At 44.7% G+C, this 23,995-nt stretch overlaps 1 protein-coding gene across 4 annotated transcripts in view; it reads right to left on the reverse strand.

Moving 5' to 3' along the window:
* The window catches only part of LOC141270494 (uncharacterized), a 342,259-nt gene that overhangs the window by 95,271 nt on the left and 222,993 nt on the right, over positions 1-23,995 (reverse strand). For 2 of the 4 annotated variants that reach the window (XM_073680496.1, XM_073680494.1), the window contains exons 7-11: positions 19,290-19,444; positions 18,987-19,166; positions 18,789-18,912; positions 18,608-18,705; positions 16,765-16,855 (exon numbers count right to left, since the gene is read on the reverse strand). In XM_073680496.1, the coding sequence (XP_073536597.1) occupies positions 16,765-16,855; positions 18,608-18,705; positions 18,789-18,912; positions 18,987-19,166; positions 19,290-19,444 (648 nt within the window). Of the gene's footprint in view, positions 1-16,764; positions 16,856-18,253; positions 18,262-18,607; positions 18,706-18,788; positions 18,913-18,986; positions 19,167-19,289; positions 19,445-23,995 lie in introns of all 4 variants that reach the window. The other 2 variants (XM_073680498.1, XM_073680497.1) reach the window with 2 other exon arrangements.

Consider the following 23,995-nt stretch of genomic DNA (forward strand, 5'->3'; position numbering starts at 1 on the left):
CATTTCCCACATTCTGAACATGAAAATGGTTTCTCCCCTGTATGAGCTTTTTGATGTTCAGCATCCCTTTTGTTATTTTTATTTTGCTTAACATTCTGTAATGAATCAGAAGATGGAACTTGTTGATAAGGAAAAGATGACAGTTCTTTGCTGTGAAGGGCTGGCGGTATATCTGGAATAATGTCATGCTCTTCATATATATATGGTGTGATACCATAATCAGCTGCTTCAAAATCAGTAAATGTCAAATGTTTTTCTGACGCATAGTCATCTGCCAAGAAAAAAAAAAACAGTATTTTTTTCATAAATGCCGCCTTTGAAACAAATTGTATTAAAAATCAATTAATAGCTGACTTCAGTGCAAGGACTAATTGATTATGGTATTAAGTCAAAAGGTTGTGCTTTTTCAATTTATCTTCTAATGCTAGCTGTCATAGATAAAATGGTATCAAAATCCATAGAGCCATCTCTTAAAAGTGCACGTGTCACCCTCATATTGAAACGTGGCTTAGTTATAACTTGGAAAGTGAAAAAGAGCTTGCACTTAATTCCAATCCCTATTCTACTATGATCCCTTGCTGTGAACAGGAATTGAAGTGGGTTATCTGATGCAGAGCAGACAAGAAGTCTATACCAGAAGCTGGAAGGCAACAAATACATCACCTCCGGAAGTAACTGTTCTGGTCTTCAAAGGAATTATAGCAGACTTTGTGGAGAAGGATTCCAGTTATGAATATTTTTTTTTTTTTGACTGTCATAGGCCCTACAATTATGGGAAACATATTTTCGGCATTCTGACAAAGTGGAAGGCATAATGGATTTACTTGCATCATTGGGCAGCCTGCACGTCAGCTCCAACTTAATATCAGACCAATGCAAGGCCGGACTGGCCATCTGGCAGATGACAGATGGGCTGGGACAACCATGGACAATATCTGTGTCATCAGGACGCCCATTCAGTTAACCAAAAGCCTGTTTCCCTGCCTTTTCATATTTTCTGCCCCACTCCCATCTTATCTATATACTCCTACATCTACTTTTAGTTCCTCACTTCCACCCTTCCTCCTTGCCCCACTTCCGTCCTGCATGGTGTACTCTCTCTGCCACACTTCTGATCTAATACAGTCACAGCATGACTTTGTCTGCAGTATGGGTGGTCTATTCAAACTTGGCTTCCTGATACCCACTTCATCTTCAGCAGCAGATGGAAGTCTGTCTCCCTGGCCTTCGTGAGCGCTTGTGATGCCTCCTCTCTCTGCTCGTTTAGCATTTATCTGTCATGTAGACACCTCTCTTTTTCAGAGAATTTTTATTCAGTATCATCACCATTGCAGTCCTCGTTACTCCTCACTCCTTTCCCCCAGCTCCCTCCTATTTGCCTTAATTTTCTATCATGATCTTTTGCTGCATTACATATTTTAGCCTGAGCTCTCCATTGCATTGCTGGCTTTTTTGACTATCTTTTTTTCATCCTTTACTTTATTTACCCCTACTGGTATATAATTATTTATCCCCCTTTTTTCTCTTTCTTTTCTTCACTTTCTATATCTGGTCCCTTCCTTTGCCTTTTTAACTTACATTATTGCTTTTGCTCCTTATAAATTACTCTTCTCCTTTTCTTACATTTTTGGTGCACCATTAAAATTACACCCTTTTCTTTGCAATATATCTGTGCCGTGGTATTTCATTTCATATCAAGTTTGTTCTACCACTAAGTGGGAAATCTACTAACCGTCTGAATGCCCACAATATTATTCCCTACTCTCTTCATACTGTTAACCATGGCAGTCTTTAGCGATGTGCGATCGCACAGGGCGCCGGTCAGCAGTAGGGGTGACTTCACTCTCCCTCTGGGATCCTGCACACTCTCCTGTCAGATACCAGTCACAACCAGAGAGAGGGGCCTGGATCGCACTGAGGAGGCGGAATGGTGCCATGTCCTCCACCTCTCTCCCATCTCGTCCTCTGCACTCCGGAGTCCTTTGGTTGTTCAGCTGTAGCCGCATAGAAAAGACAGGAGACGTGAGTGAAGCCAGCGCTGATTGGCCAAACATTGGTCAGGGCCAGGCTTCCTTTCTGCTGTAGCCCTGGAGCTTAGCTGTTCATCCTACTCACATGAGGAGGAGCCTCAGGCAGGAACTTGTGCTGCACATGATGTTACCGGTGGGGGGCACAGGGTCAGCGAAGCACCAAATACTTATATCTGAGCTAAATTTGTTTATAACTAATATATACCATATATCTAATGTATTAGTGACGTTCGTGTACAGTGTATGTGTGCCAGATGTGGTGTATGTCCAGTATGTGAGTGCTGTATACAGAGTGTGAGTGCCATGTGCTGTATGTATTCAGTGTGGGGGTTCTTTACGGTATACAGAATGTCCAGTGCCTGTGTGCGGTATTTGGCCAGTGTGGGTTGGGTCTGTGGAGTGGACCATCATACTTTATGGGGGCCTGAGGGGTGGACCATCATACTGTAAAGGGGTCTGTTTGGGGGATCATCATGCTGTATAGGGGGTTGTTGGGTGGACCATCATACTTTATGGTGGCCTGTAGAGGGAACCATCATACTGTATTGGGGCTGTTGGTGATCATCAAAGTGTGTGTGTGGAGTGTCTGTGGAGGACTATCATACTATGTAAGGTGGTTGTGGTGGACATTATACTGTGTGGAAAAACTGTGGGGGACCATCATACATAATTCCAGCTGGATGCTGCCTGCCCATAAAATTGTAGGCTTTTAATGTATTGTTACAGCTAGTGGGCTCTCATGAATTGGCCAATTTGTGTGCCAAGTACCTTAATTTTTAAGTATATTTTCTATAGCAGTCATGCAGTTGCAATATCATATACTCAATATTTGCAAATTATAGCATTTCAGAGTGCAGCTGTATTTTCTTGGTTTTATTAGATAAGGAGGTACAGGGCAATTATTATAAGGGGTCAAGGGGGATCATTATTAAAGGAGGCGCAAGGGAATTATAAGGCAGCACAAAGGGACGTTATTACTGTATGATGCTGTACGTATGAAGTACATAGGAAACATTATAACTGTGTAGGAGTTCTCAGAGGGCTCTGTTATTGTGTGGAGCATAATAGGAGGATAATATTACTATATAGGGCAAAGAAGGGGCATTATTACCCTCTGGGGCACTGTTAACGGCACTATATGGATTGTGTAGAGATGGTAGAATGTGAGGAGGGTCCTGGAAATGCAGTAAAGTAAAGATGTCTGTGTTATATTTTACGGAGAAAAGTTATGGATGGAAGAAGAGGTCATCATTGTTTGGGAAAATGCAAAGGAAAAGGGAAAATGAATGACAACAATCAGCGAGAACGTCATTGGTGTACATTATAGACATATATGGTCTGCAGAGCACTAGTGTAGACCTGAAATTACCAATATACTGTCTTTGTATGGTGGTATGGTGGGGATATCAGTCCTAGTACATTGGTTTTGGTTAAAGGGGTGGTCCAGGCTTGAAGTTGATCTACACTCACTCTGTGCGACTGCAGACTTCTGAATCCTCACACTGTGTGCATCGCACGCTGTGAGGATGCTCTGGTGCCGGCGCTGGAAGCGGGCGATCATGTGACCGCAAGTATGTAATTTGCATTCATGGGGTCACATGCTGACTAGATGTGCATGGCCTCGCTCAATACAAGAGAATTTAGCAAAGCAGAGTACGTTTAGTCGGAATGTGTCCGGAGGTGTAGAAATCGCATACATAACGGCCGCTCCCAATGCTGGCGCATAAAAATCCTGACAGTGTGCACTGTGAGGGTTCAAAAGTCTGTAGTCACATAGACTTTAACCTCAAGCCTGGACATCCCCTTTAACTATCAGTATGGTGGTACAAGCAATAATAATATGCTGGTAATATTTGGTTATGGTTTGTTGGCATTTGTCTGTTATGGGTTCAAATCCCACCAAGGACAACATCTGCCAGGAGTTTGTATGTTCTCCCCATGTTTGCATGGATTTCCCCCAGTTTCTTCCCACACTCCAAAAAGACATACTGATAAGGAACTTAGATTGTGAGACCCAATGGAGACAGTAATGATGATGTCTGTAAAGCGCTGTGGAATTAATGGTGCTGTATAAATGAGTAAAATAAATAAATATTGCAATATTATTATTACGGTATGATTATTAAATCTTATATAGCGGTATTATTCAATCTTATATAGTGGTATTATGAAAGTAGTAAATCACGATTTCCTCCAGGCAGGGTAATATTAGTAATGGATATACCCATCTGGGACTCAGGGGCGGGGACAGCATGGGCCTGTGCTTTCAAATGCTAGAACTGAATTTCAGTCCCAGTCTGTGCCTGGACCAATGACTAACGGCATAAAGGTCATGCTTCCTATCTATGGAAAGCTAAAATAATGATAGGAAAAATAGCATTAATATCTCCTGCCTGGAACATCCAGGTGGGCAGGTATTCTGAAAATTGGGGTTCTCATAATTTTCTTGGACCAAGCCGCATCCCATTCACCAGCCCCAATCTGAGGCCACCCAGGGGAGACAAGTGGGCGTGACTTTTATCTCATAAAAGCAGATTTTGAATTATTGTCATGGTCAGTCCTGGAACACACAGTTCGCTGTAGTTCTGTACCATTTTCCAAAAAGTAAAGCTTCCCTCTGCTAAGATCTGTACCTTTTCCGTGACATAAATTGGGATCTTTTCTTTTATGTAATAAATAATAATAATAATCTTTATTTTTATATAGCGCCAACATATTCCGCAGCGCTTTACATACATTATCATGGCTGTCCCCATTGGGGCTCACAATCTAAATTCCCTATCAGTATGTCTTTGGAGTGTGGGAGGAAACCGGAGAACCCACACAAACACGGGGAGAACATACAAACTCCTTGCAGATGTTGTCCTTGGTGGGATTTGAACCCAGGTCCCCAGCACTGCAAGGTTGCAGTGCTATCCACTGAGCCACCGTGCTGTACCGACAATCCACTGCCTCGGAGTAACCCTTGACTCTGCCCTGTCCTTCAAACCCCACACCCAAGCTCTCGCCACCTCCTGTCGCCTCCAGCTCAAAAATATTTCCAGAATCCATCCTTTCCTCAACCCTCAATCTACTAAACTGCTTGTGCATGCCCTCATCATCTCCCACCTCGACTACTGCAACATCCTCCTCTGTGGCCTACCTGCTAGCACTCTCGCACCCCTCAAGCTGCGCAACTGGTCCATCTCTCGCCTCGCTACTCCTCTGCTACGCCCCTTTGCAAATCCCTTCACTGGCTCCTAATTGCCCAGCGTATCCAGTTCAAACTACTAACACTGACCTACAAAGCCATCCATAACATCTCTCCTCCATACATCTCTGAAATAATCTCCCGATATATTCCCTCACATAATCTCCGGTCCTCCCAAGACCTCCTTCTCTCCTCCACACTTATTCATTCCTCACGCAATCGCCTCCAGGATTTCTCCCGTATATCTCCTGTCCTATGGAATTCTGTGATTCAACACGTCCGATTATCCGCCACACTTGGATCCTTCAGACGGAACCTGAAAACTCATCTCTTCAAACAAGCTTACAGCCTGCCATGACCTTGCTTGCTGCCACCTCAACAACACCGGATCTACGGCAACCCCTCAACCTACTGTCTCCTTCCCCACTCCTGTAGAATGTAAAGGCCCCGTCACACTAAGCGACGCTACAGCGATCCCGACAATGATATGACCTGTCAGGGATCGTTGCTGCGTCGCTATGTGGTCGCTGGTGAGATGTCAAACAGTCAGATCTTCCCAAAGACGCAGCAACGATGCGGCGACCCGTAGCGACCTGTATAACGATGCACACCTATGTGTTTCTGTGTCTGAGTCGTTAACAAGGTCGTTGGTAAGGTGTCAAACACACCGATGAATGCTACCCAGCGGGGCCTAAACGATCAAAGAAATGTCCAGACCATTCCGACACGACCAGCGATCTCACAGCAGGGGCCTGGTCGCTGCTAAGTGTCAAACGTAGCGAGATCGCTGCTGAGGTCGCTGTTGCGTCACAAAACTTGTGACTCAGCAGCGATCTCGCTAGCGATCTCGCTTAGTGTGACGGGGGCTTTAGCCTGCAAGGGCAGAGTCCTCTTCCCTCCATACCAGTCTATCATTGTTAGTTTGTTTACTGTAAGTGATATCTGTATTTGGTATGTAACCCCTTCTTATGTACAGCACCATGGAATCAATGGCGCTATATAAATAAATATTAATAATAATAATAATAATATTGGTTTTGTTCTGAAGGGCAAGATAAAGGCAAGACCAGGAAAGCATATCTAAAGATCAAAGATATATGGCAAAAGTTTCAACCAAAAGAGGGCATGTTGAAAGACACCAGCAGGAACAAACTAACTGAGCCAAAACAGATCAAGGAAAGATGGAAAGAGTGCACGAAGCACCTCTACAAGAAATGCTCAGCGATACGGGAAGAAACTAAGACTGGAAATGATGGAGAGCAGAACATCCTGAAAGATGAAGTCGTTGTTGTAATAAAGCTTCTGTCAAACAACAAAGTGTCTGGATGCGACAATATTCCAATAGAGCTAATAAAGTCTTCTGAAGCAGCAGTTGATGTCATCACGAGCCTGTGTCAACAGATATGGACAACTGGTAAATGGCCCAAGGACAGGACAAGATCCGTGTTTATGCTTATTCCGAAGGAACATGCTACCGACTGTGGAAACTATTGAATTCATACCTCATGCCAGCAAAATAGTACTGGAAATCTCACAAAGATGGTAACAATCTTACTTTGACAAAGAGCTGCCAGAGGAACATGCAGGATTCAGAAAAGGCAGAGGAACAAGAGATGTGATTGCTAATATTAGATGGATAATGGAAAAGGCCAAAGAATACAAGGAAATCTATTTTTGCTTCATAGACTACAGCAAAGCCTTTGACTATTCATCACTAGGAGCTTTGGAATACCATGAAGGATATGGATGTGCTGAAGCATCTGATCAGAATCATTAGGAACTTTTACATCGACCAAGAAGCAACGGTCCGAATGGAAAAAGGCAACACGGCATGGTTCAAAGTAGAGCGAATGTCAGACAAGGCTGCATCCTGTCACCATTTGTCTTCAATTTACATTTATAAGCTATTTTCAGGAAGGCTGGACTTGCCGGAAAAGGAGGAATCAAAATTGCATTACGAATCATAAACAATCTTAAATACACAGACGATACAACATTGATAGCAACAAGCATAGATGGAATGAAAGACTTATTAAGGAGTGACGACAAGATGGAGAGCTCACACATGGGACTGCTACTCAACACAAAGAAGACAAAGAAAGATATTGACTATTGCCAGGTACGACATTTGAGCTGGACGGCGACGAACTGGAAGTTGTAAAGGACTTCAACATACTGTGATCGATGATCATTCAAGATACTGCGACAAAACCAGAAGTCAATAGGAAAATAGCTATGGAAAAATGAATACTGAAGTCCCTTCAAATCAGGGAGTATTTCACTGGCGACGAAAACATGGCTCGTACATAGCCTGGTCTTTTCTGTGGTTAAATAGGGATGCGAAACCTGAACGATAAAGAAACAAGGCAGAAGAACAATCAACGCCTTTAAAATGTGGTGCTGGAGAACATAGGCGGATTATAATGAGGTCAATCTGGGCTACAGCCCGAGGCCCAGGGCTCCCAGAGGGCCCATGGCCAGATTGCCCTCATTATAATGTGTCTGTGACAGGAGGACCCGGGAGTCGGAAGATGGAATCTGCTCCGTAAAACTGGTGTGTTCGGCAGCGCTGCAGAAGATGACTCACCCGCTGCTTACTGTGTAAGTGCAGGAGAGGAGGCTCCGCCCACCTGCTCCAGCCTCCAGCAGAGCACAGAGCCAGCTTACAGCATGGCTACTGCTCTCCCTGCCCCCTCCCCTGCTCTGAATGTTACTGCTCCGCTCTCCCCCTCCCAGAGCTCTGGAGTCGGGCCCCAAGAGGAGGGGAGGCTGCCCCACAGAGAAGATGGAAGAACCTGCATCATGTACAGAAAGGGTAAGTCCATGTGCAATGTGTGGGTGTGTGTATATATATATATATATATATATATATATATATATATACACATAAATGTGTATGTATGTATCTATGTCTATGTATTTGTGAACCATCAGAGGGGCTCACTCGCTGTCGTGGCCCGGGCCAGTTCCCCGACATCTGTGCAGGACCACCGGCACTTCACCTGACATGGCAGTGAGCTGTGTGGCTGTGTCTGGTATTAATGACAAGGCAGGGGCGACACGGCCATGTCAGGAGAAGTGCCGGCAACCAAGCAGCGCCAGAGGTCCTACACAGATGCTGTTAAAGCAGCCAGGCCCCAACGGCGAGTGGGCCCCTCTGATGGTCCAGGGCCATGTCTGTGACACACCGGCGACCCTGCACTGAGAAATGCATGAGGAGCTGCTGGACAGGACAGTTTTATGTTTTTATAAGATATGTACGTATGCTTGTATGCCTGAGTAAAGTGCGTGTGCGCCTGCCTGCGTACCATGCGTGTGCGCCTGCCTGCGTACCGTGCGTGTGCGCATGCCTGCGTGCCGTGCGTGTGCGCATGTCTGCGTATCGTGCGTTCGCGCGTGTGCTAGCCCGGCAGCGTCACAGCTAGAAGAGACGGCCCTGTGCGCGGCAGTGTCTGCTAGCGTGACGTCATGCAGTGTGCCCTGCACTGCTGCACCAGAGAGGAGCTGGATGATGGGAGCCGAGCAGGGGGATGGTGAGTGGTGTGTGTGTGTGCGCACAGTGCTTGTCTGTGTGTGCAGATATCATTGTGTGATGATATGTCTGTTTATATGTATTTTTGTGTTTCAAATGTGTTTATGCGTGTATGTATTTGTCTTTGTATATGTCTGTATATGTTTGTGTGTGTGTGTGTGCGCGTGACCGCGTGTGGCCTCCTGCTGTATCTGGGGGGCCTGTGCGGCCTCATGCTGTATCTGGGGGGGCGCCGTGTGGCGTCATGCTGTATCTGGGGGGGGGGCGCCGTCCGGCCTCATGCAGTATCTGGGGGGGTGCTGTCCGGCCTCATGCTGTATCTGGGGGGGCGCCGTCCGGCCTCATGCTGTATCTGGGGGGGCGCCGTGTGGCCTCATGCTGTATCTAGGGGGGCGCCGTGTGGCCTCATGCTGTATCTAGGGGGGCGCCGTGTGGCCTCATGCTGTATCTGGGGGGGGGGCCATGCGGCCTCAGGCTGTGCGTGGGGGGGGCGCCGTGCAGCCTCCTGCTGTGTATAGGAGGATTATGTGGAAGCTCATATTATACAGTATGAGACCCTACATACATAGGGGGATGTCAGCATGCTTAATTGTGCTCAATATTAAGTCATACAATTAATATAAAAAAATTATTATAATATATTAATATTGTTCAGAATGAATTTCACATGATCTATCAAAGGGGGATCATGTGACAAGTCACGTGATACATCAGGTGTGTGTGTGTGTGTGTGTGTGGGGAGGGGGGGGGGGGAGGGGGGGGGCACGCCTTCTAAACTGCCCGGGCCCTTGCTACTCTTAATCCACCCCTGCTGGAGAAGAACGTCATCAATACCAAGGATGGCAAAAAGAACAAACAAATCAATTTTGAAACAAATAAAGCCATTGATATCACTTGAAGCAAGGATCACCAAGCTACGACTTGCCTCCTTTGGACACATCACACGAAGAGAGCAATCACTGGAGAAAGACATCATGGAAGAAGAAGAAGAATAGAAGGAACAAGGAGAAGAGCAGCAACCCTATGCTTCAATATGGAGACAGAAGGGTCAGTGGGTGCTCTCACCTGCTGGCCTGGCTGTCTTTAGAAAGACCGCACGAGCCAGGGCTCATCCCACTGAAAGCCCGTACTCCTTGCTTGGGGGCAGAACACTACTCAGACAACACAGCATACTGCTTTTGGCGAACTTCCACAGAGAAGAGGTAGCGGCAAGTTTATGAAGCTGACCGAGCACAGCAAGGTATGTGGCTAGGTGTCCTGAACATCCCAACCTGGGTTCTCCAGACGACTTTCTTGGCTCAGTGATGGGCAGTGGAGAAGATCTGTATTCCACCAGCTGGAACCGTGGTTCCTGGGCTGACGTCCTGTAGAGTCACACCAGTGACAAGAGCAGCTCCATTTTATATCCCACAGCTCTCATTTCAGGGCATTGTCCCACAGGATTGGAGGAAGGTGGAGGTAGGTAATCTCTCATTGTTTGATTGATCAATTAAACTGCATATTTGTCCTTCCAAGTTTTGCAGACTAGTACACCGCAGGGGGCTGATGCAATAGGTAATCAGCAGGCATTCCACAAATTAAAATACAACAAGGTTCAATGGAAAATCTCACATGAAACAATGGCTCATGTGCCTTGACTACTGAACTAAAGGAACAACATGTCTGGCATAATTAAGAATAATTCACCCCCGCACCAATGGTCAGATTGACGCTATGTCGACACATTCCTCCCCATTCTTAATTAGTCCCAAAGACTTCTGGATCCTGTTGTAGGTCGCTGTTAATGGAGCTGCCAGACGTGATAGGCTTCTGATCATCCTTCACCACTTGTCGGAACAGTCCGTCTGCATTTCCATGATCTTTGCCCTTTTTATGTGAGACCGAAAAATTATAGGGCTGTAAGGCCAGACTCCATCTGAGTAAATGTCCGTTGTCCCTGGCAGTCCCATTTAGCCAACTTAAAGGATTGTGGTCGATTAGGACCGTTAACTCCTTGCCATAGAGATATGGCTGTAATTTTTGCAGGGCCCAGGTAGGCTTGGGCATACCCATGACACCTAACTGGTCCACCATCCTTTGGAAGAAAGCCAGGCCAAATGGGATAATGAATGCAAACTTCTCTTGAGTTTCCTTCGTGAGCGGGATCTGCCAGTATGCTTTGCTCAGATCAATGGTTGATATGAACAGAGACCCTCCTAACCTGTCCAGTAGTTCATCCATCCAAGGCATCTGTAACGGTGACCCCTTGTTTCTCCCAGAGGGCCTGAATCAGCTTGCTTTAGAACTTAGCCCCATAGTCGGTCAATTCTCTATACGAAAACCCTACTCGACTAAAGATGTCCAGTAGAGCTTGAGCCACTTGTAAAATTGACAATGACCTCCGGGTGGCAAAGTTGACAAGGGTGAGGATAAGCCACTTTCCGCTGGGGATGGCTAAGGGGCCTATCAAATCGATGGCAACCCTCTAAAATGGTTCACCTACCAAGGCATGGATTGGAGTGGGCCACGACAGCATACTCCCCCCCATTCATTGACATACCAGACAAGCAGCTCGGTATTTCCGCACCTCCAGTGACCCTCGGCCAAAAGAAACTACGCAGCATATGGCCCCGGGTCTTTTTGATCCCCATGTGCCCAGCTGCAGGGACGTCATGGGCCAACTGTAGAAGTTGGGGTCGGTACTGCTGGGGTACCATGATCTGAGGGACACTGGTCCCTGGGTTTCTCTGAGCAGGATGAGGGCTTTCCCCAGGTCAGGCAGCCATACTGTAGACAAGCTCTAGGGTGGGGTCTGTGAGTTAGGCTTCCTATACTCCTTGCGATCTCCCACCAGTCAATGGCCACAGTTTGGTCATATGTACTCACCATCGCCGGCTCCGAGGAGGATGATGGAGGGTTGGAGTGTGGGTTTTCCTTGAAGGGGTGGAAAAATGATCCGCATCAGGGTCCTGCTTGGCTTGGTTGCAGGTGATGACTATGACAAACTGGCTAGACAGCCCTTGTCCTCGGTTGCTCCCCAAAATAACAGGAGTGGAAAGGTCGTTCATGAGCCCCACTTTGACCTCTCCCTGGTCGGTCTCCCAGTCTAACTGCACACATGCCAAGGGGATGTCCGAGCACTAACCTCCAGCCAGGGAGATGGTCACTTGGCGGCCTGGTAAATGGTGTTCCAGTGTCCCAAAGTCCCTGGGCCTGAAAGTCACCGACCTTGACCAGCTGGATGAAGCGATGTAGGGTGGCCAAGCAGCTGTAGACTGGTAGAGTGTAGATGAGATATATCACTTCCTCTGCTGTTGGTGTCGTGTATCCCGGGGGTAGCGGCCCTCAGACCCTGATGGCTCGTATTGGCAGATGTTGATAGGCTGGGCCGGCAGACGAGCTCCAAGCATGGGGCCCTGGCTCTGGAGACAATCTTTAGCCATGTGTCGAAGGCTCCTGCACATACATCAACGCCGTGGGTTGGGCAAATCAGGGGCCCTGTTTGTAAACCTTTGGCTTGGTGGGGTTTCTCCTGGGTAATGGGACAGTCCTGCTCGAGTGGCTGGTGGTCAGTCGAATCCTTGGTTGCGGGGTCTTCTGGGATTGGTGAGCATATCGGGTCTCCAGTGGGGTCAATTGGCTGTAAACTCATCAGCCAATTGGGCTACTTGCTCTGTGGTGCCAGGCTTCTGGTCGGCTACCCACTGTCATATTTCTGGGGCCATCTTCTCCATAAGTTGTTCAAGAATAATCACATCCTGGAAAGCAGCAGCGGAGAGAGCAGCCCGACTATCGATCCATCGGTTGCAGTGCCGTCAGAGATGACTGCCAAATTCTACATAGGAGGCCCGCTGGCGAGACAACATCCGGAACTTGATGCGTTATATCTTGGGGGTGATGGTAAAAATGGCCAACAGGGTGTTCTTACTAGTCCCATAGTCCAAGCAGTCCCTACGCCAAGTGGCCGGACAGCATCCTGGGCCTGGCCAGTCAAACTACTTCACAGGTATTTGACCCAATCAGCTATGGGCACCTGGTGCATCAGCATCAGGGTCTCAAAACTTTGCAAATGTTCATCAACCTTGGTGTTTGACTAAATACTGGCACGTCTCTGTAGCGGAAATAATTGTCATGGTAGTGGACCGTCATGGAGGTAGGGGCCGGTGCTGACGGTAGGGGAACTGGAACCCCCAAAACTCATTCCATAACACAAGCCCTCTCCCTGCTTGAGGCTCTGGGTCTCAATGTGAGAAACAACTCCTGGGTTTGGGCTTCTTGGGACTGGGTTGTTGATTCCAGACTGCCACTGGATCCTTGATGAGCAGTTTAATCACTCTGGGTCAACCTCGTCATCCTCCACGACGTTCTGGGCATCCCAATAGACCAATTCCAGGATCAAATACAGCTCGGTATTCAACCCGTCAAAGCTAGCATAGCTCCTGTAGTTGCAGTTTCCTGTTGCGGCTGTATATCCTTTCCAGTCCTCTTCCCAAGGCCGACCTGGTGGGACTAGACATGAACCTGCTGTGTATGCCTCACCTATGGTCTGCTGAGTCTGCCTATATACCTCCCTGGTTGTGGAGCACTTTGATGGTGTCTACGAACACCAGTCCCCTAAAGCTCCCTGGATCAGCCGGGAGGAGTAGTGTCCCACCGATGCCACAAAGTGTAGAGACATGAGGGTCAGTGAGTGAGCTCGACTGCTGGCCTGGCTGTCTTTAGAAAGACCGCACAAGCCACGGCTCATCCCACTGAATGCCCATACTCCATCCCCATGGGAAGAACACTACTCAGACAACACAGGGTGAGGGAATCACACTCTGATAAGACTTAATTGGATCACCAACAGTCAAAAATATATAGTACATTCCCAGTAAGTACACAAGATGGTGAAAATGACAGCGCCTCACCCTTCCACTGGCTCATCGGGAATTAGAACCTCCGTGACTTTGAAGCATCCAGAGTCAACTACCCCAACCAGTAGCACCCCGCTTTTGGTGGGCACCCACAGAGAAGAGGTAGCGGCAAGCTTAGAAAACTGACCGAACACATCGAAGTATGTGGCCAAGTGACCTGACTGTCCCAACCTGGGTTCTCCAAACGACGTTGTGGGTTCAGTGATAGTCAGTGGATCAAATCTATATTCCACTATATTCCACCAGATGCCCTGTAGAGTCACACCGGTGAAAGGAGCAGGACCCTTTTATATTCCACAGCTCTCATTTCAGGGCATTGTCCCTTACGATAAGGGGAAGGTGCGGGGAGGTAATACCTTCTTGTTCAATTAGACTGCATATTTGTCCTCCAAGTTGTGCAGACTAGTACACTGCAGGCATTCCACAAATTAACATACAAGGTTCAACAAACAGTTTTACCTGAAACAATGGCTCATGTCCCTTGACCTACTGAACAAAGAAACAGTACGTCTGGCATAATTAAGAATATTTCAGCCCTCCACCAGTGGACTGATCGACGCGGTGTCGTCACATTGACACTATCAAGATAAGATCCTGGTAGACCAATCTAGGCTTGCGCAAGATCAATTTTCCTACAGATCATTCATCCATCAAGTCTCCATGGCTTAAGATTGACCCGAAGCCCGTTAAATAATAACAGCAAACAAAAGGAGCCATTGATTCTTCACGGCTCATAATGTTCGTCTCCTGAAAGAGATGCCTATATTTCATAGGAAAAAAATACCATAATATTAAACAGCTGCCCACCAAAAATTTAATTTTTCAAGGCTAAAATTAGGCATTGCTTTTTCATTTGGAATACTGTTATGCTCCGTGCAGAGAAGGAAATTACCATACACTGGTAAAAAAACATGTAAAAACACACACTGCTGCCAGTGAAGTCAAGATCATTGTGGGAGCAGTGTTTGTCCCAAAAAACATTCTGGACATGCTGCACCGATACTTGTAGTAGGTTCGGAGCGCTGTACAGTACAGACCAAAAGTTTGGACACACCTTCTCATTTAAAGATTTTTCTGTATTTTCATGACTATGAAAATTGTACATTCACACTGAAGGCATCAAAACTATGAATTAACACATGTGGAATTATATACTTAACAAAAAAGTGTGAAACAACTGAAAATATGTCTTATATTCTACGTTCTTCAAAGTAGCCACCTTTTGCTTTGATGACTGCTTTGCACACTCTTGGCATTCTCTAGATGAGCTTCACCGGAAATGGTTTTCACTTCACAGGTGTGCCCTGTCAGGTTTAATAAGTGGGATTTCTTTCCTTATAAATGGGGTTGGGACCATCAGTTGTGTTGTGCAGAATTCTGGTGGATACACAGCTGATAGTCCTATTGAATAGACTGATAGCTGCTTTTTTCTTGCCATAATACAAATTCTAAGTAAAGAAAAACGAGTGGCCATCATTACTTTAAGAAATGAAGGTCAGTCAGTGCGAAAAATTGGGAAACCGTTGAAAGTGTCCCCAAGTGCAGTTGCAAAAACCATCAAGCACTACAAAGAAACTGGCTCACATGAGGACCGCCCCAGGAAAGGAAGACCAAGAGTCACCTCTGCTTCTGAGGATAAGTTTATCCGAGTCACCAGCCTCAGAAATCGCAGGTTAACAGCAGCTCAGATTAGAGACCAGGTCAATGCCACACAGAGTTCTAGCAGCAGACACATCTCTTCAACAACTGTTAAGAGAAGACTTTGTGCAGCAGGCCTTCATGGTAAAATAGCAGTTAGGAAACCACTGCTAAGGACAGGCAACAAGCAGAAGAGACTTGTTTGGGCTAAAGAACACAAAGAATGGACATTAGACCAGTGGAAATCTGTGCTTTGGTCTGATGAGTCCAAATTTGAGATCTTGGGTTCCAAACACCGTGTCTTTGTGCGACGCAGAAAAGGTGAACGGATGGACTCTACATGCCTGGTTCCCACCGTGAAGCATGGAGGAGGAGGTGTGATGGTGTGGGGGTGCTTTGCTGGTGACACTGTTTGGGATTTATTCAAAATTGAAGGCATACTGAACCAGCATGGCTACCACAGCATCTTGCAGCGGCATGCTATTCCATCCGGTTTGCGTTTAGTTGCACCATCATTTATTTTTCAACAGGACAATGACCCCAAACACACCTCCAGGCTGATGGGGTGCTATGCCAGATGACCTGGCCTCCACAGTCACCAGACCTGAACCCAATCGAGATGGTTTGGGGTGAGCTGGACCGCAGAGTGAAGGCAAAAGGGCCAACAAGTGCTAAGCATCTCTGGGAACTCCTTCAAGATTGTTGGAAGACCGTTTCCGGTGACTACTTCTTGAAGCTCATCAAGAGAATGCCAAGAGTGTGCAAAGCAGCCATCAAAGCAAAAGGTGGCTACTTTGAAGAACCTAGAATATAAGACATATTTTCAGTTGTTTCACACTTTTTTGATAAGTATATAATTCCACATGTGTTAATTCATAGTTTTGATGCCTTCAGTGTGAATGTACAATTTTCATAGTCATAAAAATACAGAAAAATCTTTAAATGAGAAGGGGTGTCCAAACTTTTGGTCTGTACTGTATATGACAAATGCTGCTTGCATGATGATCTTCAATGCTCCAAGCTATCCACACTGCAGCTCTCCTCTCCAGTGATGTAATGAAAGGAAGCAACAGATGTGAAGAGTTCTCAGCAAAATCAAAGTAACCCCCTAACCCAGTGGAATCTCTGTTAACACCCCTTTTGTTCAAGAGGAGATTTGGCTGAAGGGGAAATTTATATATTGGGCACCCTAAAGTTTAATAGCCCATATCTCCACACTTCAGTGGAGAAAAACACTGTTGTATTCAGCCCCTCTGCCCCTTTTAGTGACATATACAGGTTAAACTAAAAATTATTATGAAAGGTCCTCTTCAATTGCTAGCAGATCGGTGGATGTCCAGGTCCTGAGACCAGCACAAATTGCTTAATAGACTGATGAGAAATGCATAGCTTGTGAAGTAGGTGCACAAAACAGAGAAAGTCTACAAAATGAAAATTGTACCAACCAATGAATAAGTCAATATGGATGCTACTACTCACCGGGGAGGTTTTCTGTTGGAATCTCCTCTTTACACCGCTCATCACCCCTCACATAGGTCTCTGTAGTATTAATATGGGTCAGATCTTTACTCTGAAACAAATATTGTAAATGTCACAGACAGATGGAGAAGTCACATCTATGATCAGCTCTAATCCTGCCATCTCCACCGTTCTCATTACACAAGTATAAAACACATACAGTGTGGAAAAAAGTTTTTAGTCAGCCACCAATTGTGAAAGTTCTCCCACTTAAAAAGATGAGAGAGGCCTGTAATTGACATCATAGGTAGACCTCAACTATGAGAGACAAAATGAGAAAACAAATCCTGAAAATCACATTGTCTGATTTGAAAATAATTTTTTTTCAAATTTTGGTGGAAAATAAGTATTTGGTCACCTACAAAAGTTCATCTCAATACTTTGTTGGTAATGACAGAGGTCAAACGTTTTCTGCAAGTCTTCACAAGGTTGGCACACACTGTTGCTGTTATGTTGGCCCATTCCTCCATGCAGATCTCCTCTAGAGCAGTGAAGTTTTGGGGCTGTCGCTGGGCAACACGGACTTTCAACTCCCTCCAAAGGTTTTCTATAGGGTTTAGATCTGGAAACTGGCTAGGCCACTCCAGGACCTTGAAATGCTTCTTACGAAGCCACTCCTTGGTTGCCCTAGCGGTGTGCTTTGGATCATTGTCATGCTGAAAGACCCAGCCACGTTTAATCTTCAATGCCCTTGCTAATGGAAAGAGGTTTGCACTCAAAATCTCACGATACATGGCCCCATTCATTTAATGTACACGGATCAGTCATCTTGGTCCCTTGGCAGAGAAACAGCCCCAAAGCATGATGTTGCCACCCCCATGCTTCACAGTAGGTATGGTGTTCTTTGGCTGCAACTCAGCATTTTTTCTCCTCCAAACAAGACAAGTTGTGTTTCTACCAAACAATTCTACTTTGGTTTCATCTGACCATACGACATTCTCCCAATACGCTTCAGTATCATCCAAATGCTCTCTAGCAAACTTCAGGCGGGCCCGGACATGTAATGGCTTGAGCAGGGGGACACGTCTGGCACTGCAGGATCTGAGTCCCTGGCGGCGTAGTGTGTTACTGATGGTAGCCTCTGTAACGTTGGTCCCAGTTCTCTTCAGGTCATTCACTAGGCCCCCCGTGTGGTTCTGGGATTTTTGCTCACAGTTCTTGAGATCATTTTGACCCCACGGGGCGAGATCTTGTGTGGAGCCCCAGGTCGAGGGAGATTATCAGTGGTCTTGTATGTCTTCTATTTTCTAATTCTTGCTCCCACAGTTGATTTCTTCACACCAAGCTACTTGCCTATTGCAGATTCAGTCTTCCCAGCCTGGTGCAGGGCTACAATTTTGTTTTTGGTGTCCTTCGACAGCTCTTTGGTCTTCACCATAGTGAAGTTTGGAGTGTGACTGTTTGAACAAGTTCAAACAGGTGCCAGTACTACAGGTAATGAGTGGAGGACAGAGGAACCTCTTAAAGAAGTTACAGGTCTGTGAAAGCCAGAAATCTTGCTTGTTTGTAGGTGACCATATACTTTTTTTCCACCAAAATTTGAAAAAAATTTCTTTCCAAATCAGACAATGTGATTTTCAGGATTTGTTTTCTCATTTTGTCTCTCATAGTTGAGGTCTACCTATGAGGTCAATTACAGGCCTCGCTCATATTTTTAAGTGGGAGAACTTGCACAATTGGTGGCTGACTAAATACTTTTTTTTCCCCACTGTAATCCTGGTGGATAAAACAAAACTGAGCACAAGATCTTCACAGTAATCTACACATCATAGGGGCGATCTCATGTCACCTTCTCTCCATCTACCTGACGATCCTGAGGAACATTTAGATCTTCTTGTTTACAGTTCTGTGGAAGAAGAGGACGGGGACATCTCTCTGGTGCTGTCCTCTTACTGGATAGAACTGGAGGAAACACATACAGGGACTGAATTCATTCTTTACGTACAGATAATTATAGGCCATGTGTATTTAGTCCTGTCTATTACCTGGTGATGTCAGGGGCTGGGGAACCTCCATCATGACGTCCTTGTACAGACATTTGTGTCCTTCTAAATACTTCCACTCCTCCATGGAGAAATAGACGGTAACATCCTGACACCTTATAGGAACCTGACACATACAATGACACAGTCATCCCCCCAATCTTTTTATAGCATCACTGTGTAATGTCCCAGCAGTGTCACCTCTCCAGTCAGCAGCTCAATCATCTTGTAGGCGAGTTCTAGGATCTTCTGGTCATTGATGTCCTCATGTATCAGGGGGTGAGGTGTAGTCCCTGTGATTGGGCTCAGGAGTCTTCCCGATCCCTCATATACAGGGGTCTGACAGAGCTCACTAGAGATCTTCTTCATTATTGTGTAATCCTGGTTATGGAGAGACACATTAATAAATCTCACTACAGACATTTCCAGAGTCCTCACCTCTCCAGTTCTGTCCATCTGTTATTCCTAAGAATGATGTAATGTGACATCATCAGAATCTCTCACCTCTCCAGTAAGTCGAAAGAGGATCTCTAGGGTGAGGTTTAATAACCTCTCTGCTATCTTGTCACTGTTCCTTTCTATCCTTGAAGGGTCAGTCAGGAAAACTCTCTTATACAGAAGATCCCCGATATTATAGGGACCTGAACGAGAAGATGAGCCTGTGTAAAATCATAAAGATCCCAAGTAATATTACAATTACTGAAGACTTTGCATAATTTCTGCTGTCAGTGACTGTATATAAACATATGGCACTTCACTATTTTTTAAGTGTTCACCTGATTTTATTGCTTCTTTTTTTATTGCTCACCATTGAGGCCATGGTTTGAGGGTTTCCAGATGATTTTGTCTGATTTATCAACTGTAACTTTTTAAAAAGTTTGATATTTTGGTGAAAATTTTGTGCCTTAGAGAAAAATGTGAGGAAAAAAAAAAAAGAAAAGTGAATTTAAAAAACCCTCAAATGAAACGTTGGGACCCAAGTTTTCTGGTACGGAGTCTGTTATACCATCAGACTGGATGTGACTGAGGTCCTGTCATAAATATTCAGTCTAGGGTAAGCTTGTTAGCTTTCTACTTGAATGCCTTCTCTACCTGTGATGTAATTACCTCAAACCCCAATGAATAACTTGGCATATGTAGTGCCACCAGTGTCCCAATAACTGTACCTATGTTTTTTGTGGTATATGACATTTTGGAACTTAAAAAAAAAAATTAAAATAAATTCTCAGCCCTCTAGGATGTAGCTGCTATGGTTATTGTCAATTCTGGTGTCTAGATGGAATTTTTTTTTTGATACATAAGAGACCAATATCATGTCATGTTTTGGAAGACAATGCTGACACATCTAGAGTGATGAAAGAATAGGATTCCTTTGTGCGATACATTGAAGTAGATCAATTAGTTGTGTAAAGTCTTTAAGATGGCTGGGTGGAGAGAGTATATAGGGCTGAGGAAACACATCAATACAGGAAAAGAAGTTACTAGTTAGTGAGTTTATCACCGAAATTATAGGTCTACCTGGGGGGTTTTTGAGACATTTATTTTGTGAAGTGGTAAAAAGAAAATATACAGTGGGTACGGAAAGTATTCAGACTCCTTTAAATTTTTCACTCTTTGTTTCATTGCAGCCATTTGGTAAATTCTAAAAACTTCATTTTTTTTCTCAATAAAGTACACTCTGCACCCCATCTTGACTGAAAAAAAAAACCCAGAAATGTAGAAATTTTTGCAAATTTGTTAAAAAAGAAAAACAAATATCACAAGGTCATAAGTATTCAGACCCTTTGCTCAGTATTGAGTAGAAGCACCCTTTTGAGCGAGTACAGCCATGAGTCTTCTTGGAAATGATGCAACAAATTTCTCACACCTGGATTTGGGGATCCTCTGCCATTCTTCCTTTCAGATCCTCTCCAGTTCCGTCAGGTTGGATGGTGAATGTTGGTGGACAGCCATTTTCAGGTCTCCCCAGAGATGCTCAATTGGGTTTAGGTCAGGGCTCTGGCTGGGCCAGTCAAGAATGGTCACAGAGTTGTTCTGAAGCCACTTTGCAATGGAACAAAGAGTGAAAAATTTAAAGGGGTCTGAATACTATCCGTATCCCTGTATATTAGGGTCTGAAATGATAAGACATTTCCTTTCATTCTTGTATAAGATGCCTTTGGAGTAGGCTCAATTGGAGAGTTGTAAATATTCTGATTCGGCTGATAAGAATAGATTAGTACTTGTCAAAGGACAGTTGGGGAATCAGGTAGATATTCCACAGCTGACACCAATTTGTCACAAACAATATTCCGCTATCTCCAATAACACTGGTCAACACAAAAAAAAATCATCAGCAAAGGTAATATGTCTGTTTTATGGAGTTTGATGTGCTGATTCCAAAAATATGCATTAGAAGGATTTTTTGTTACTACGTTATTTCTACATTTTCAACGTATGTGGTTTTTCTACATTATTCCCATTTCTTTGCTTGTCATACTTAATTGTGAATTTTCTTACAGGGACAATATCAGTAAAGTTTTTAGTGAGTTTTATGGGAAGGAGTATTGACAGTGCAGTCAGCCAATGACTGCTTCTCGGAAAGTCACATGTTATGGGGAGGAGCTACCTGTTATGAGGTGGTAAGATTTGAGTCAGTCAGAAAAGGATGGTGATGGCAGCAAGGACTGGTATGTGAGACTGTGACAGGAGATAGGCCTCTTACACTGAGGTGTATCTGAGTAAGGGTCTCCACATAGACAGAACATGAAAGCAGTCAATATCACACTGAGAAACTGCCTGTCTGCAAGTGTTCATCTGTAAGGAATAGACTGACCCGTTTACCTCACACCTGTATATACTAATCTACCAGATTACCTCCAGTAAAATCAGTTCTAAATACAAGCAGCCTCTGTCATCTCTGGGGAAATATCTACATACCGGCTCGTCACATTTTTTTTTTTTAGTTTGTCACCACCTTTGAACTGAACTTACTCTACTGTTTGATCTGATTTAAAGGAGAAAAATGCCCCGACAGTGTATCAATCATCCGGACAGATTCTGCTATGTGTGTGGTTCTTTTACACCAAAACGCCAAGTACGTTCAATCACTCATGATATTAAAATGATGTACCAGATGTACTTTAACTGTCAACTTGGTGATCAAGACAAAAGCTGGGCCCCTCATGTGATACGCTCAAGTTGTTCAAATGGTCTTCGTGACTGGTTGAATATGAGGAAAGTGGCTATGCCATTTGCTGTTCCCATGATTTGGAGAGAACCCAAAAATCATAGTGATGACTGATACTTTTGTTTTGTCAAACTAAAGGGCTTTTCTACAAAGAACAAACATAAGATTAATTATCCTGAACTTGAATCTGCGATTAGGCCAGTTCCACATGATGATACCTTGCCAGTTCCTGTACCACCATTGTCTGGATTGGATGAAATTGAAGTAGGATATGGAGCTGAAGCTACTAGCGAAGGCATGGAGACCTCAAGTCAAGATGAGTATGTACCTGATGGAGAAGCCGAGCAGCCAGAACGCTTTACTCAACATGAATTAAATGATTTCATCAGAGACCTGTCATTGTCAAAAGATAAAGCCAAACTTCTTGGATCTAGTTTGAAACAGAAGCATCTTCTTCATGATGATGTCAAAGTGTGTTATTACCAAAACAGAAATAACAGTTTAACACAATTTTTCACAGTCGATGGACCAATGGTGTACTGTAACAATGTTCTTTGAAGAACTGAATCAAGAGTATTTTGCTGCAGATTGGCGATTGTTTATTGACTCATCCCAGAGAAGTTTGAAAGCAGTGTTACTTCACAATGGAAATATGAAACCATCACTCCCTATTGCTCACTCATGTCTTCTAAAGGAAAGTTATGAAAATCTGTTAGTTGTTTTGGATGCTATACAATATAAGCATCATCAATGGAATATCAGTGGGGATTTGAAAGTGATTGGTCTGCTAATGGGAATGCAAGGAGGTTTCACAAAATATTGTTGCTTCTTGTGTTTATGGGACAGTAGAAATACAGTAGAGCATTATGTTCGACATGATTGGGGACAGAGAGACATCTATGCTCCAGGTAGACACAATGTACAGCGTAATCCTTTAGTTGCGCCAACAAAAATCTTTCTTCCTCCACTACATATAAAGTTGGGATTGATTAAAAACTTTGTGAACGCCATGGCAAAGACAAATTCACAAGGGTTCCAGTACATTTCACAGAAATTCTCCAGCATGTTACAAGCAAAACTGAAGGAAGGGGTATTTGTTGGTCCTCACATCAGAGAGCTTATGAGTAATGGTGTGTTTGAAGGAAATCTAAATGATAAGGAATTGAGAGCTTGGAAAAGCTTCAAGTGGATCTATGAAAACTTCTTAAGAAAAAATAAATCTCCAGAATATGTTGAAGGTGTTGAGGAACTGCTAAATGCATACCAGTGTTTTGGATGCCTCATGTCTCTGAAAATGCACTTTTTGCATTCACATTTAGATTTCTTCCCTCCAAATATTGGGGATGTAAGCAATGAACAAGGCGAGCGGTTTCACCAGGACATTAAAGTAATGGAACACTGCTACCAGGGTTTTTGGAATGACTCAATGATGGCAGATTACTGTTGGATGTTATATAGGGACAACCCTGAAAAATCGTATCAACGACAGTCTAATGTCAAGCACTTTTAATTTTTGCTCATATTTTGGTTTCTATTTTGCATGTGAACTTATTTTGGTTCACTAAAAACGGTTTTGTAAGGTCAAGCATATTTTTCTGATATGTAGATTACTGTTTTCTTAATGTCACCAGTATATTTCCTATACCTTATAATAATGATGCTGCTCCGTGGAAACTATACCTGCTACTGAAAAACTATATACTGTAACGGGTCTGGGAGGCGGAACCTCTGAGCTACTATACAAGGGGGCGGTCCTTGTAAGGGAGCGGGTGGCGACCAGGCAGGCAGTCACAGCAGGTGACCGGGACAGTCTCTAGAAGAACGGGCAGGAGGTTACGGCAAGTGACCGGGGCAGTCTCTGGATGAACGGGCAGATGGTCACGGCAAGTGACCGGGGCAGTCTCTGGGTGAACGGGCAGATGGTCACGGCAAGTGACCGGGGCAGTCTCTGGGTGAACGGGCAGATGGTCACGGCAAGTGACCGGGGCAGTCTCTGGGTGAACGGGCAGATGGTCACGGCAAGTGACCGGGGCAGTCTCTG

This window comes from Phyllobates terribilis, unplaced genomic scaffold (assembly GCF_046119375.1).
Source record: "Phyllobates terribilis strain yellow unplaced genomic scaffold, ASM4611937v1 Scaffold_5__5_contigs__length_657084704, whole genome shotgun sequence".
In the NCBI taxonomy this organism is placed as follows: domain Eukaryota; kingdom Metazoa; phylum Chordata; class Amphibia; order Anura; family Dendrobatidae; genus Phyllobates; species Phyllobates terribilis.